This window comes from Anolis carolinensis, chromosome 2 (genome assembly GCF_035594765.1).
Source record: "Anolis carolinensis isolate JA03-04 chromosome 2, rAnoCar3.1.pri, whole genome shotgun sequence".
Classification (NCBI taxonomy): Eukaryota; Metazoa; Chordata; class Lepidosauria; order Squamata; family Dactyloidae; genus Anolis; species Anolis carolinensis.
Window position 1 is genome coordinate 192083837 of NC_085842.1, and position 11851 is coordinate 192095687.

The 11851-nt window shown below is 44.7% G+C and overlaps 1 protein-coding gene and 1 long non-coding RNA gene across 2 annotated transcripts; one reads left to right on the top strand and one right to left on the bottom strand.

Moving 5' to 3' along the window:
* Nucleotides 1-792: 792 nt before the first annotated feature.
* On the bottom strand, nucleotides 793-11816 carry LOC107982391 (uncharacterized). Its single transcript, XR_001729909.2, has 3 exons — nucleotides 11677-11816; nucleotides 3049-9627; nucleotides 793-1077 (listed from the first exon to the last, which is right to left on the bottom strand). It is a non-coding gene; the product is annotated as an uncharacterized LOC107982391 (long non-coding RNA).
* On the top strand, nucleotides 1074-5299 carry s1pr5 (sphingosine-1-phosphate receptor 5). The gene has a single exon (XM_008103804.3). It carries the CDS (start codon nucleotides 1167-1169, stop codon nucleotides 2325-2327), a length of 1161 nt encoding a protein of 386 aa, XP_008102011.1. The 5' UTR covers nucleotides 1074-1166; the 3' UTR covers nucleotides 2328-5299.
* Nucleotides 11817-11851: the final 35 nt, after the last annotated feature.

Consider the following 11851-nt stretch of genomic DNA (forward strand, 5'->3'; position numbering starts at 1 on the left):
TCAATATACCCAAATTTGAACACTGGTGGAGTTCGGGGAAAATAGACCTTGATATAGTTCATCTACAATTAAAGAGCCCCTTGAAACCCATCAATGATAGAATTGGGCCAGATTTCCCACACAAAACCCCCATGACCAACAGAAAATACTGGAGGGATTTGGATTCCTAAGACCATCAGAAATACCGTGTTTCCCTGAAAATAAGACAGTGTCTTATATTAATTTTTGCTCCCAAAGATGCTCTAGGTCTTATTTTCAGGGGATGTCTTATTTTTCCATGAAGAAGAATTCACATTTATTGTTGAACAAAAAAATTGATCATTTATTATATGCTGTACAGTAGTTGTCATTACAAACCAGCATAACCAGACAAACTCTGAATCCTATCAAGAATTTCTTGTTACTACCATTATTTCCATGTACAACACTCTATGGTACATACATTTACCAATCCTACATGCTCTGGTGTTCTGTTCGGTGGGCATACTTCCAAACAAAAACTTTTTTAGGTCTTACTTTAGGGGGAGGCCTTATATTTAGCAATTCAGCAAAACTTCTACTAGGTCTTATTTTCTGGGGATGTCTTATTTTAGGGGAAACAGGGTATGTGTTTTCTGATGGGCTTTCATGACCCCCCTGAAACCCCCCTCACGATTCCCCCCCAGGTGTCCCAACCCCCAGGTTGACAAACTGCCCTATTCATGGGGGCACAATACATTGACGGATGACCTGGAGGCATACACATACTCCAAACTGGAGAACTACCATCAGTCATGAGGTAGAAAACATATCTATGATCTAACTTTTATTAAAGGAAGTCCTGGTTCTGTTCTGATGGCATTCTTTGAAAACACTGGATCTCATTTCGATCTGATTTCGCTTTGTGATTTGTAAATCCTGCCAACTTACATTGATTTCTTGTTGCACTTTTAGGTTCCCTCTGGACTGATGGATCAGAACACAGAGCCTTCTAGAGTTGTGGTGTCTTCTCCCAAATCCGAATTGAGGGTGGTAAACCAACTGCTCGCAAAATAATTTCCTCGGTGAAACATTATCCCCTTTCCTCGGAAGAAAGGTCTGGGCATAACATAAGAGAGCACAGCATGAGGAAAAGGACTTTGTACCCCTGCATGGACTAAAAGAAAAGGGCGAAGGGACCCAGTGGAATGGGATCCATCAGCATGGAGTCTTTAACTTACTCGGCACAATTCTATCGGGAGTACCACAATAACAACATAATTTCCCTGCACTACAACTACACTGGGAAGCTCCAGGGCAGCAAGTATAAGGGCAGCCTCAAGGCAGATGCTATTGTCTTCCTGGTGGTGTGTGCGTTCATTGTGGTTGAAAACTTAGTGGTCCTGTTGGCCATCTGGAGGAACAAGAAGTTCCACTCGCCTATGTACTACCTGATTGGAAATCTCACCCTCTCGGACCTGCTGGCTGGAGTGGCCTACACAGCCAATATCATCATGTCTGGACCCAATACCCTCAAGCTGACCCCAGTCCAGTGGTTTCTGAGAGAAGGTGGTGTCTTTGTCACACTGGCGGCATCTGTCCTAAGCCTGCTCGCCATTGCCATTGAGCGGCACATCACCATGGTCCGCATGAGACTTTACCAGGGGGACAAGAAAGGGCGGATGTTCTTGTTGGTGGGAGCTAGCTGGCTGGCCTCTATTTTGCTCGGGGTGCTGCCCATCCTGGGCTGGAACTGCATCGAAAACCTTCCCGAGTGCTCAACGGTGCTGCCCCTCTACTCCAAGCATTATGTCCTCTTCTGCATCACCATCTTTCTTGTGATCCTGATTTCCATTGTAGTGCTTTACGCCCGCATCTACCGCATGGTCAAGTTCAATGGGCAGCGCCTGGGCAGCCTCCGGAAGGGCATGCTCAAGAAATCCCAGAAGTACATGGCCCTGCTGAAGACTGTCACCATTGTGGTGGGCACTTTCATTGCCTGCTGGCTCCCTCTCTTCCTTCTGCTGCTGCTGGATGTTGCATGCCAGGCACAGGCCTGCAGCTTGCTGTATAAAGCAGACTATTTCCTGGGCCTGGCTATGATCAACTCCCTTCTCAATCCCATCATATACACTCTGACCAGCAAGGACATGAGAAGAGCCATTTTCAAGTTGCTCTGCTGCCTCCTGGCGGTTACTCCTGGAACGGAGGATAGACAAGCCAAGCGCTTCGGTTTTCCAATTCTGGAAGGCAGCACCAGTAAATCGGAGCGCTCTTCCCACCAGCATGAGGGGCTTAATACTAGCCTGTCAATTGGAAATGGCACCCCTGCAGCCATCAAAGCACTGGTGCTCAAAGCCACCCACTGAAATCCTTTGTCTGCCCTGCACATCGGCACTGGGACATGGGCAGCCAAGAAATCAGTGGAAGTATGAGTGAAAGTACGAGTCCCACTTTGGTTGGGAGTCAAGGACTTTGGGAAATGCGAGTAGCAAATCCTGAAGGAGGCCAAGATGGGGCTGGCGTGGAGATGGTGGAGAAACTGTGGAATAGACAGGCAACCCAGGCAGAATTCAAAAGATGGCCAGGCAGCCAAGGAGTAATTGGCTGTTGCTCAGGCAAGGACTTCGACCTGACCCAGAAGCATTTACTATATGCCCCCTGTATCAGCAAGGATATGTTCCTGAACTTGCCATGCGAACAGGAAACCATAGATAATAGTGATCTGTTTTTGAAATTTATGACTTCTGACAGAAATTACCACAACGTTGCCCTTAAGGACCTAGGAAATTCCTAGAGAGGTTTCCTCTCTAGGAGTTTGCTAAGTCCTCCAGCATGACTCTGTGGTATCTTCTGATGGAAGCATGCCATAGAATTGCCTGGATGACCTAAAAATAGGTTATGCAGGATTATTTGACAATCTAGGAAGAAAGTATCTCTCCAGGCTCATTCAATAGTCCACCTGTCCAGTCTTTCTGAACACCAGATGTGCAAAACCAGAGGGTTGTAAAGCATAGGTCCTTGCTGACATTAGCTGGCCAGGCAGTGCCCGGGAGAATGATGAAAATAAGATGGGTGGAAGGTACTAACCTTAGGACCTCATCCCATAAGTGGAGGGAAAGCAGGGGAAAGTGGTGGGAGCAGTCTTACTTCATTTCCTCCCATCTTTTCTTGTTTTGTGGGATGGCCAGCCATCCCACATCCTTACTGTGTTGATCTTTCTCCATCTATCTGCCATTTGGAGTTGGGTAACACTCATCTCCTGAAGATGACTTCTAGGCTCTGTTTCCATGCTCTATGGAAACGGAGCTCCATGGAGTCCCACAGGAAGTGACCTTATGTCATGTGATGGCCTCCATGGGGCTTCTTCCACAGAGCATGGAAATAGAGCCTGAAAGCCACGGGATGAAGTCCATAGAGACCTTCAGCAGCATATCTCAAACTTCACTTCTGTCTCCACGGAATCACATGGGCAACTACAGTCCTCCTTCATTCAGGCCTAGTCCTTAATAACAATGCTATAAAAGAGTGGTTGAGAGGTTATTTCAGTCCATTGCACTCACCCAAGGGCCTGAAACCCTGCCAGAGTGAACCCCAGCCAACACAACACAACTTGTTTCTGTAAGTCCAGACACAGTTTAATTGTCCCTAGTGTAAATATAAAATTATGTCCTTGTGTTTGGCTCATTCTAATGTGCATTCAGGTATGGTTTCAGGACATAAACAGGTTTTGTTGCCTTGTTAGGTGACCTACTCCAGCAGCTGAATAAGGAGGTATATCCCTGTTGGTTTGCTGGACTTCTCCATGATATTCAGTAACATCAGTCATATTTTTCTGGGATGTTTAGCTAAAATGAGAATTGGAGCTGTGCTTCCAGCTCTGCAATGGGCAGATAATACCAGAAGCTGGAACTGGGGAACTGGAACTGTTTTGCCTTTTGGGGGTCGCATGTGGCCTCTAGATGCACTTTGCTTACACTGGCAAATTGTATCAGAATTGACCTGGTTTCTTACTTTGACATCAGAGCTGACAACATGCAGCCTGAGGGCCACTTGTAATCCTTAAGATTGGTTTTCGGCCCTTCAGCCCTTCAACACCACTCTTTTCTGATACCACCAAAGGAAGCTTGTCGGGGGTGGAGACTCCATTCCCTACACTATTCAGCATCCTCCACCCTGCCCCATACCCATAACGTATTTTCAAAATCAGAAGTGGATTTCTTGCTACTTCCAATTTTATTTTAATTTTTTTTGGCTGCTGTAGTTAGTAGCTAATCCCAGATTTAAATGAAGGAGAGAGCACCACTGAGCTGATAATCGCTGACTGAACCTTTCCCACGCTAGAATGCTAGGGATGCTGTGGAAGATGCGCTGACAAATATGATAAACAAATAAGACTTTGAACCAGAGAAGACAGAAAAGTCAACCAGGAATTGGGGTTGTAATTTAGACCCATTCTACACTGCCCTATATCCCAGGATCTGTTCCCAGATTATCTGGTTTAAACTGGATTATATGAGTCTCCACTGCCAAATAATCTGGGATAAGCAGATAATCTGGGATCAGATCCAGGGATAATAGGGCAGTGTGGAAGGAGTCTTAGTCTGAATGTGATTACATTCTCTCTCTGAAGGACCGGGTTTACAGTTTGGGAATGTCTTGGACTCCGATCTATTCCTAGAGAGCCATATGCATGTTGTGGCTTGGTGCGCATTGGCTCAGCTATGCTTCTTCCTCAAGAAGGTGGATTTGGCCACAACAGTCCTTTCTATTACAGTACTGTCCTGTGCTCTCAGTGGGGCTGACCTTTAAGAGTTTGGAAGAGACAGCCAGTGCAACATGCAGTAAGCACACTGCTGTGTCTTGTGTGCTGTGAGCATCCATCACTAGTCCAAACTGGCTGTGCTGCCTTGTTTTCAAGATCAGTTTAAAGAGTTGCTTCTGAACTGGTAAATAGCTTGAGACCAGGATACCTTAAGGGCTGTATTTTCCCATGTGAGTCTGCCCACATTCTTTTCAAACCAGAACTTCTTGCATGTCCCAGCACCCATATTGACAAATAAACAAGAAAAGACTTTTCCTAGGGCAGCACTCCATTGTGCACCACCCTCCCAGCCATCCCTATGGGAAGTCAGGCTGGCTATGTTCTTGTTAGGCTTCTGAAGGTTGTCAGAAAGCTTGTGATTGGGTTAGGCCACCAACTTTGAAAATGTTCTTTACTTTTTTTTAACTGTCATTGCTATCATTTTTATATTGTGTTTTTACATTGTACATTGCTGTGGAAGCCTCAGTGGGCACAAGAGTCATTTATAAATATTTCTAATAAATAAATATGATGCTATTACATTTAATGCTTTTTGGGGGCCAAAACCATTCCAGTTCAGTGCGCGCACACAAAATGTCATTATTTCATAAAAAGTTGTCATGTTTCTTTTCATTGTCCTGTTGGCTTGGTAGGTACATAGCTATTTAAAAGAACTTAAGGCAGTGGTTCTCAAAATGTTTTTGGTCTTCAACTCCCAGAGATCCTAACAACTGGTAAACTGGCTGGGATTTCTGGGAGTTGTAGGCCAAAAACATCCGTGGACCCCAGGTTGAGAACCACTGACTTAGGGTAAATTCCCTTTCACCAGCCCATACAATTTAGGGTAGAGCCATAAAATGGGAAGGGAGAGTAAGTACCATCTTAGTCCAACCTTTCCCAGTGCAGGAATCTACAGCTGAAGGATTCCTGAAAAATTGACATCTAATGTCTTCTTTAAAACTTCTGATGAAGGAGAGTCCACCACCTTCTGTGTTCAGAGGGCTCATAACATCAGGAAGAGTAAGGAGGATAACAGACACTCAGTTAACCAGAACTCATGGAGGTTGAAAGATGCAGGATGAATGTAGTTTCTGCTTGCTTGAGAGTTGTTATTAAAAATACGTTTAATACTATACCTCATACTATACCATAGCATAAATTCTGTATTGACTTGATATTATATTGAAAGTAATTAAAAAAACAGTGAAGACAAATAAAGACAAACAACACAGATTCATGAATGCAGTAGTAGTCTCTGGTGGTGCAGTGGGTTAAACCCTTGTGCCGGCAGGACTGATGAATTGAAGGTTGGGTTGCTGACTTGAAGGTTGCCGGTTCAAATCCAACCAGGGTAGAGTGTGGATGAGCTCGCTCTATCAGCTCCATGCAGGGACATGAGAGAAGCCTCCCATAAGGATGGTAAAAACATAAAAAAAAACCATCCTGGCATCCCCTGGGCAACGTCCTTGCTGACGGCCAATTCTCTCACACCAGAAGCAACTTGCAGTTTCTCAAGTTGCTCCTGACACGAAAAAAATGAATGCAGCATCATTTCGTTTGATTTTTTGTCAGTTGCTTGAGAATTCAGGTCACTTGAATTCTGGTTAACTGGGAGTCTACTGTAAATTGTTCTGCTGCATGGAAATAAATCCCTGTTGTACTATCCTGGTTATGATTCTCCTAATGAGTAAGTATGATAAGAGAGACTGATCATGCATTGCAACCTCCTTCTCAGGAGTCAAAATATCTCAGAAGGTTTTTAAGTCTTTACATTATGAGAATCTTGGGAGTTGTAGTTTGGTGAGACACCTGCACTCCTTGGCAGAGAATTCTAAAGACCTTGTAAAACTACAACTGTTACGTTTCCATAACATTGAGTGACAGCAGTTCAAGTGGTGTCAAACTGCATTAATGCCACAGTGTAGATGTGCTCTAATAGACAGATGAAAAGCTGGTAGAAAATGAGACATAGGCCTGATCTACACTGCTCTACAATCCAGTTTCAAAATGTGGATTATCTGCATTGAACTGGATGATATCGGTCTACACTGCCCTATAATCCAGATCAATTAAATTAATCCACATATTGAAACTGGATTATAGGGCAGTGTTGATCCAGCCAGTGTAGATCCGCTGAACTTGCTGACCGAAAGGTTGGCGGTTCAAATCCAGGGAGCAGGGTGAGCTCCCGCTGTTAGCCCCAGCTTCTGCCAAACTAGCAGTTCGAAAACATGCAAATGTGAGCAGATCAATAGGTACCACTCCAGCGGAAAGGTAACGGCGCTCCATGCAGACATGCTGGCCACATGACCTTGGAGGCGTCTACGGACAACTTCTTCGGCTTAGAAATGGAGACGAGCACCAACCCCCAGAGTCGGACACGACTAGACTTCATGTCAGGGGAATCTTTACTAGATCCAGCCATGGAAGAAAGAGCAGAAGGCAAGCAAAACAAATGAAAGTGTGGATTCTGAAGAAGTTGTATGATACTGAGACCCCTTCTACACTGCTCTATATTCCAGGATTTGATCCCAAATTGTCTTCTTATCCCAGATAATATGGTAGTGAGGATTCATAATTCAGTACAATGCATATAATCTGGGATCAGATCCTGGGGTATAGAGAAAAGTAGATCCAGCCTGAGGAAAGAGGAGAAAGAGGCAAAAAGAAGATTGTGTGGCTGCAGAAGGTGGGACAAGAAAGTTATGGCTGAGGAAGTAATCAGTGTAACACAAATAAAGCAGGGGACAAGAAAAAGCAGAAAGCCCGTATGTGTTACTATCTTCTCAGGAGGCTTTTCTCATGTCCCCGCAAGCTAGAGCTGACAGATGGGAGCTCACCCCGTCTCGCGGATTCAAACCAGCAATCTTCAGGTCAGCAACCCAACCTTCAGGTCAGCAGTCCAGCTGGCACAATGGTCTAACCCATTGCAACACCGTAAACCCAATGCCCATCCTTCCTGACCAATAATAGACCTTTGCACTCAACACTGAATTAATCCTTCGCCAGTCTGAAAGAACAGGGAGTCATCCTTTGTCTCCCTGATGGGAACCCATCAAGGTGTTTTGCACCCATTGTCTCCTTAGCTCAGACCCATTGTGAAATCCAGGCTAGCAGGATTTGAACCATCAAAGCCAATCAATCTCATACCTTGACCATATGTCTTTCCTTAAACACCACTGGGCCCTGAAGAAGCTGCTTGGTCGAAAGTGGGGGGCCTCCATGGAGAGTGAGTTCATGCAATGAGGGGGCTTTCCCTGCAGCTGGTCAAAGATGTTCAGATCTGTATTTCTTAGTAGATTTTGGGGTCATTTCCAGCAGATACATAAGGATCACTAACTCTTGGGTTTTTAAGAAGAGCAGGCACAACGTGAGTCCTCCTGCACCCTAGTTTTTACTGCTGAAACAAAAGAAAAGTTTGTGGCCACCTGAAATAGACTGTAATGCTGGAGGACTGTGTTCATTCCAATCAAGGCCCTCAAAGTAAATTCCTGAACTCAACATTCTTTAACTCTCACTGTATATACTTTTGTGACAGACTCCAGCTGGTGTTTCTTAGAGCTGAAATAAGCAAGCAAAGACAGTACTGTACATCCTGCAACCCTGAAGCCTAATTTTGCTGGTTATAGTTAGTATTCTCAGTGCACTATGATGGATTGTCCAATTTCAAGGAGCAAGAAGGACAAAGGAACAGGAAGGGTTGTATTCACATTTTGATCTGAAAAAATTAACAAAATTAACATAGACCTATGGGGCAGCCATATACATTATTTAGGATGTTGTGTACTGTCTCCTGTCCATTTCTCTGAAAAAGTACTAGATGGACAGGAGACTGTATGCAACAGCCTTCCATATTCACTGGGGTAAGGGGGAGCCCCCGATGGCGCAATGGGTTAAACCCTTGTGCTGGGAGGATGGCTGACTTGAAGGTTGGATTGCTGACCTGAAGGTGGCCGATTCGAATCTGGGGAGAGCCCCCTCTGTCAGCTCTAGCTCCACATGCAGGGGCATTGTTATCAAGCAATTTAAAATGGCAGTGGATAGTGAGATCCAAGCCACTGTGGGTTAATCCTGATGAGAAAAGAAGCCAATATTCCAGAATAAATCTCATAAAGTTGAAGTAGAAGCCACCGAGGAATTTATGTAATTTCAGTTGCCAGTCTGTGGTAATCCACCCACAATAAGCTGAGATACATTATACAGCAAAACAGGCATTTTTTTATACATGTCAGATTCAAAGTTCTCACCATCCACAGCTGGACCCAGCTTGGCCGTGATTGGCTAAGCCTGGATGATGTCAATGAGGTCTCCCTGCAGAGGTGGGAGTCTGGCATGGCTGCCTGCTTCCGATGCAAATTTCCCTCTGTCCAATGATGAAAGAGGGGCTGGCAGGTCTTCAAACAATGGTTGAGATGATGGCTTAAGTATCCCTGATGTGTGGACACAATGTCCCCGATGGGTCCCAAAACCTTTATTGTCACTTATGTATCCAGTTGCTGATTAAGCCCAGTGTCCCAAACACCAGACTCCAGTGCAAATTCCAACATTAAGTATTGTCCATGTAAGTGTTCAATGGCTGGGAATAATGATGGGGAGATGGCCTTTCCAAAGACAGTAGCATGGTTCCCCGTGACTGAAAACTCCATCTTTTTAATTTGAAAGCAGCTTCTGGCAGTGAGACTGAGGAGGTGCTGCTGGCAATATCAGGATGGCAATTGTCAAGTATTGTCCAAGCAGCAATACAAAAGTTGGATGGTCCTCCAGGGCTCCGGTTGGCCTCTGTGTCACCTGGATCTTATGGGTTCCATTGAGGTAGTTGATTAAATCCAGTCCAATGCAAATGCAGCCTGGCAAGATGTTGGCAGCTTATAATAATAATAATAATAATAATAATAATTTTTAAAAATAAAACTTTATTTATACCCCGCCACCATCTCCCCGCGGGGACTCGAGGCAGCTCACATGGGGCAAGGCCCGACTAACACAATTTACAAAAACAACAGCATAAATACATTGAACAATATACAAAAAAAAATGAAACACAGTAAGACAATAAAACAAGAGTTAATAATATCAATCAACCACCAAGTAAAATTCAGTCGACTTCATTGGTTGGGGGGGGGGGGGGGGACTGCAGCAGCAATATAAAAATAACATCATCAGTTAAAATACCAGAATAAAAGGGACCTAATAAAATTCAGGATAGAGTTATAATGCCAACTGAGGCTGGTCATCCAATGACTGTCTCACCAAAGGCCAACCTAAACATCCAGGTCTTCAGTTGTTTCTTGAAGGAGGATAGGAAACCCTCCGCTCGGTGCTTGGGCCTTTAGAGAAGCGCTAGGCGTGTCGCTGCTTAGCGGTACTCCTCGCGCTTCCCTGGGTCCAAGCGCCTGAAGGAGGGAGAAAACTTCTACAATCTGGGTTGTCCGATTAATCCCAGTAACCCGAATTGGGGTCCGCTGATTTGAACTGGATAACCGGGATTCTACTGTATTAGTCTAAAGCCTAGAAATGTAATTTTTTCTCAGCCTAGCCTTACAGTGTGTTAAAGCGCTGAACTGCTAAGCTTGTGGACCAAAATGTCCCAGGTTCAAATCCCGGGAGCGGAATGAGCGTCCACTGTTAGCCCCAGCTCCTGCCAACCTAGCAGTTTGAAAACATGCCAATGTGAGTAGATCAATAGGTACCGCTCCGGCGGGAAGGTAACGGCGCTCCATGCAGTCATGTCGGCCACATGACCTGGAGAGCTCTTCGGCTTAGAAATGGAGATGAGCACCAACCCCCGCATCAGTCACAACTGGACTTAACATCAGGGGAAACCTTTACCTTTACCTAGCCTTAGACAAAGACCTTTGAGTTCTTTTATTTGAGAGCCATTGACTGGGTAGGAAACAATTAAAAGAGTTGTTAATTCTTAGTTCAGGTGTGGCTCTGGCTTGGCTTGGCTCAGGCTGAGCAAAGGTCAAATATTTTTTGTGACATGGTTTCCTTTGTGACCTTCTGCTATGAATATATGAAAGATAAAATATAGACTATAAAGCCTTGGTCAAATGTACACTGATTTAATATGGGAAGGGGTCCTTGTTTGTTGGTCCCTTTGAAATTGGCCAAGATTTGACTCTTAGGGCTGTGGCGCAGCTGGCTAGTAACCAGGTGCAATAAATCACTACTGACCAAGAGGTCATGAGTTCGAAGCCCAGGTCGGGTTAAGCCCCCAACCATTAAATAGCCCGGCTTGCTGTTGACCTATGCAGCCCCGAAAGACAGTTGCATCTGTCAATTAGGGAAATTTAGGTACGCTTTATGCAGGAGGCTAATTTAACTAATTTACAACATCATAAAACTGCCAGCAAAAGACGCGGAAAGGAATGAGGAAGTACAGCCACTAGTGGACAGTGAAGCAACAGCTCCCCCTGTGGCCGGAATCGTGAAGCTGGAAAAAAATGTTAAATGCCTCTGTGTCTGTCTATATATGTTGTTTGTCTGTTGGCATTGAATGTTTGCCATATATGTGTTCATTGTAATCCGTCCTGAGTCCCCTTCGGGGTGAGAAGGGCGGAATATATATACTGTAAATAAATAAATAATAAATAAATTATTCCTGGTGTCCTTGGCAGAACTATAGGTTCCTTGATTATAAACTATCTTTATTTGCGGGGGGGGGGGGGGGTGTCGCCCTTGATATCAACATGAGAGAATCCTCACACAATGATGGTAAAACATAAAAAAAAACACATCCGGGCATCCTCTGGGCAATATCCTTGCAGATGGCCAATTCTCTCACACAAGAAGCAACTTGCAGTTTCTCAAGTTGCTCCTGACACACACAAAAACTGGGTAAAGAGCACAGGGACCTCATGGAAGTAAAAAGAAGTCATGGATAAAGAAACCCCACTTTGTTTTTTTTTTACCTGAAAGAACACCTCTCTAGGGCCCCATCTACACTGCCATATGATCCAGTTTTCAGGATTCCAAGGTAGTCAAAGTGGTGTCAAACCGCATTCATTATACAGTGCGGATGCATCCTTGCGCTTTTTGTGCCCGCCTCTCGTCTCCCAAAAGGCGAACCCGGAAGTATGACTCGAG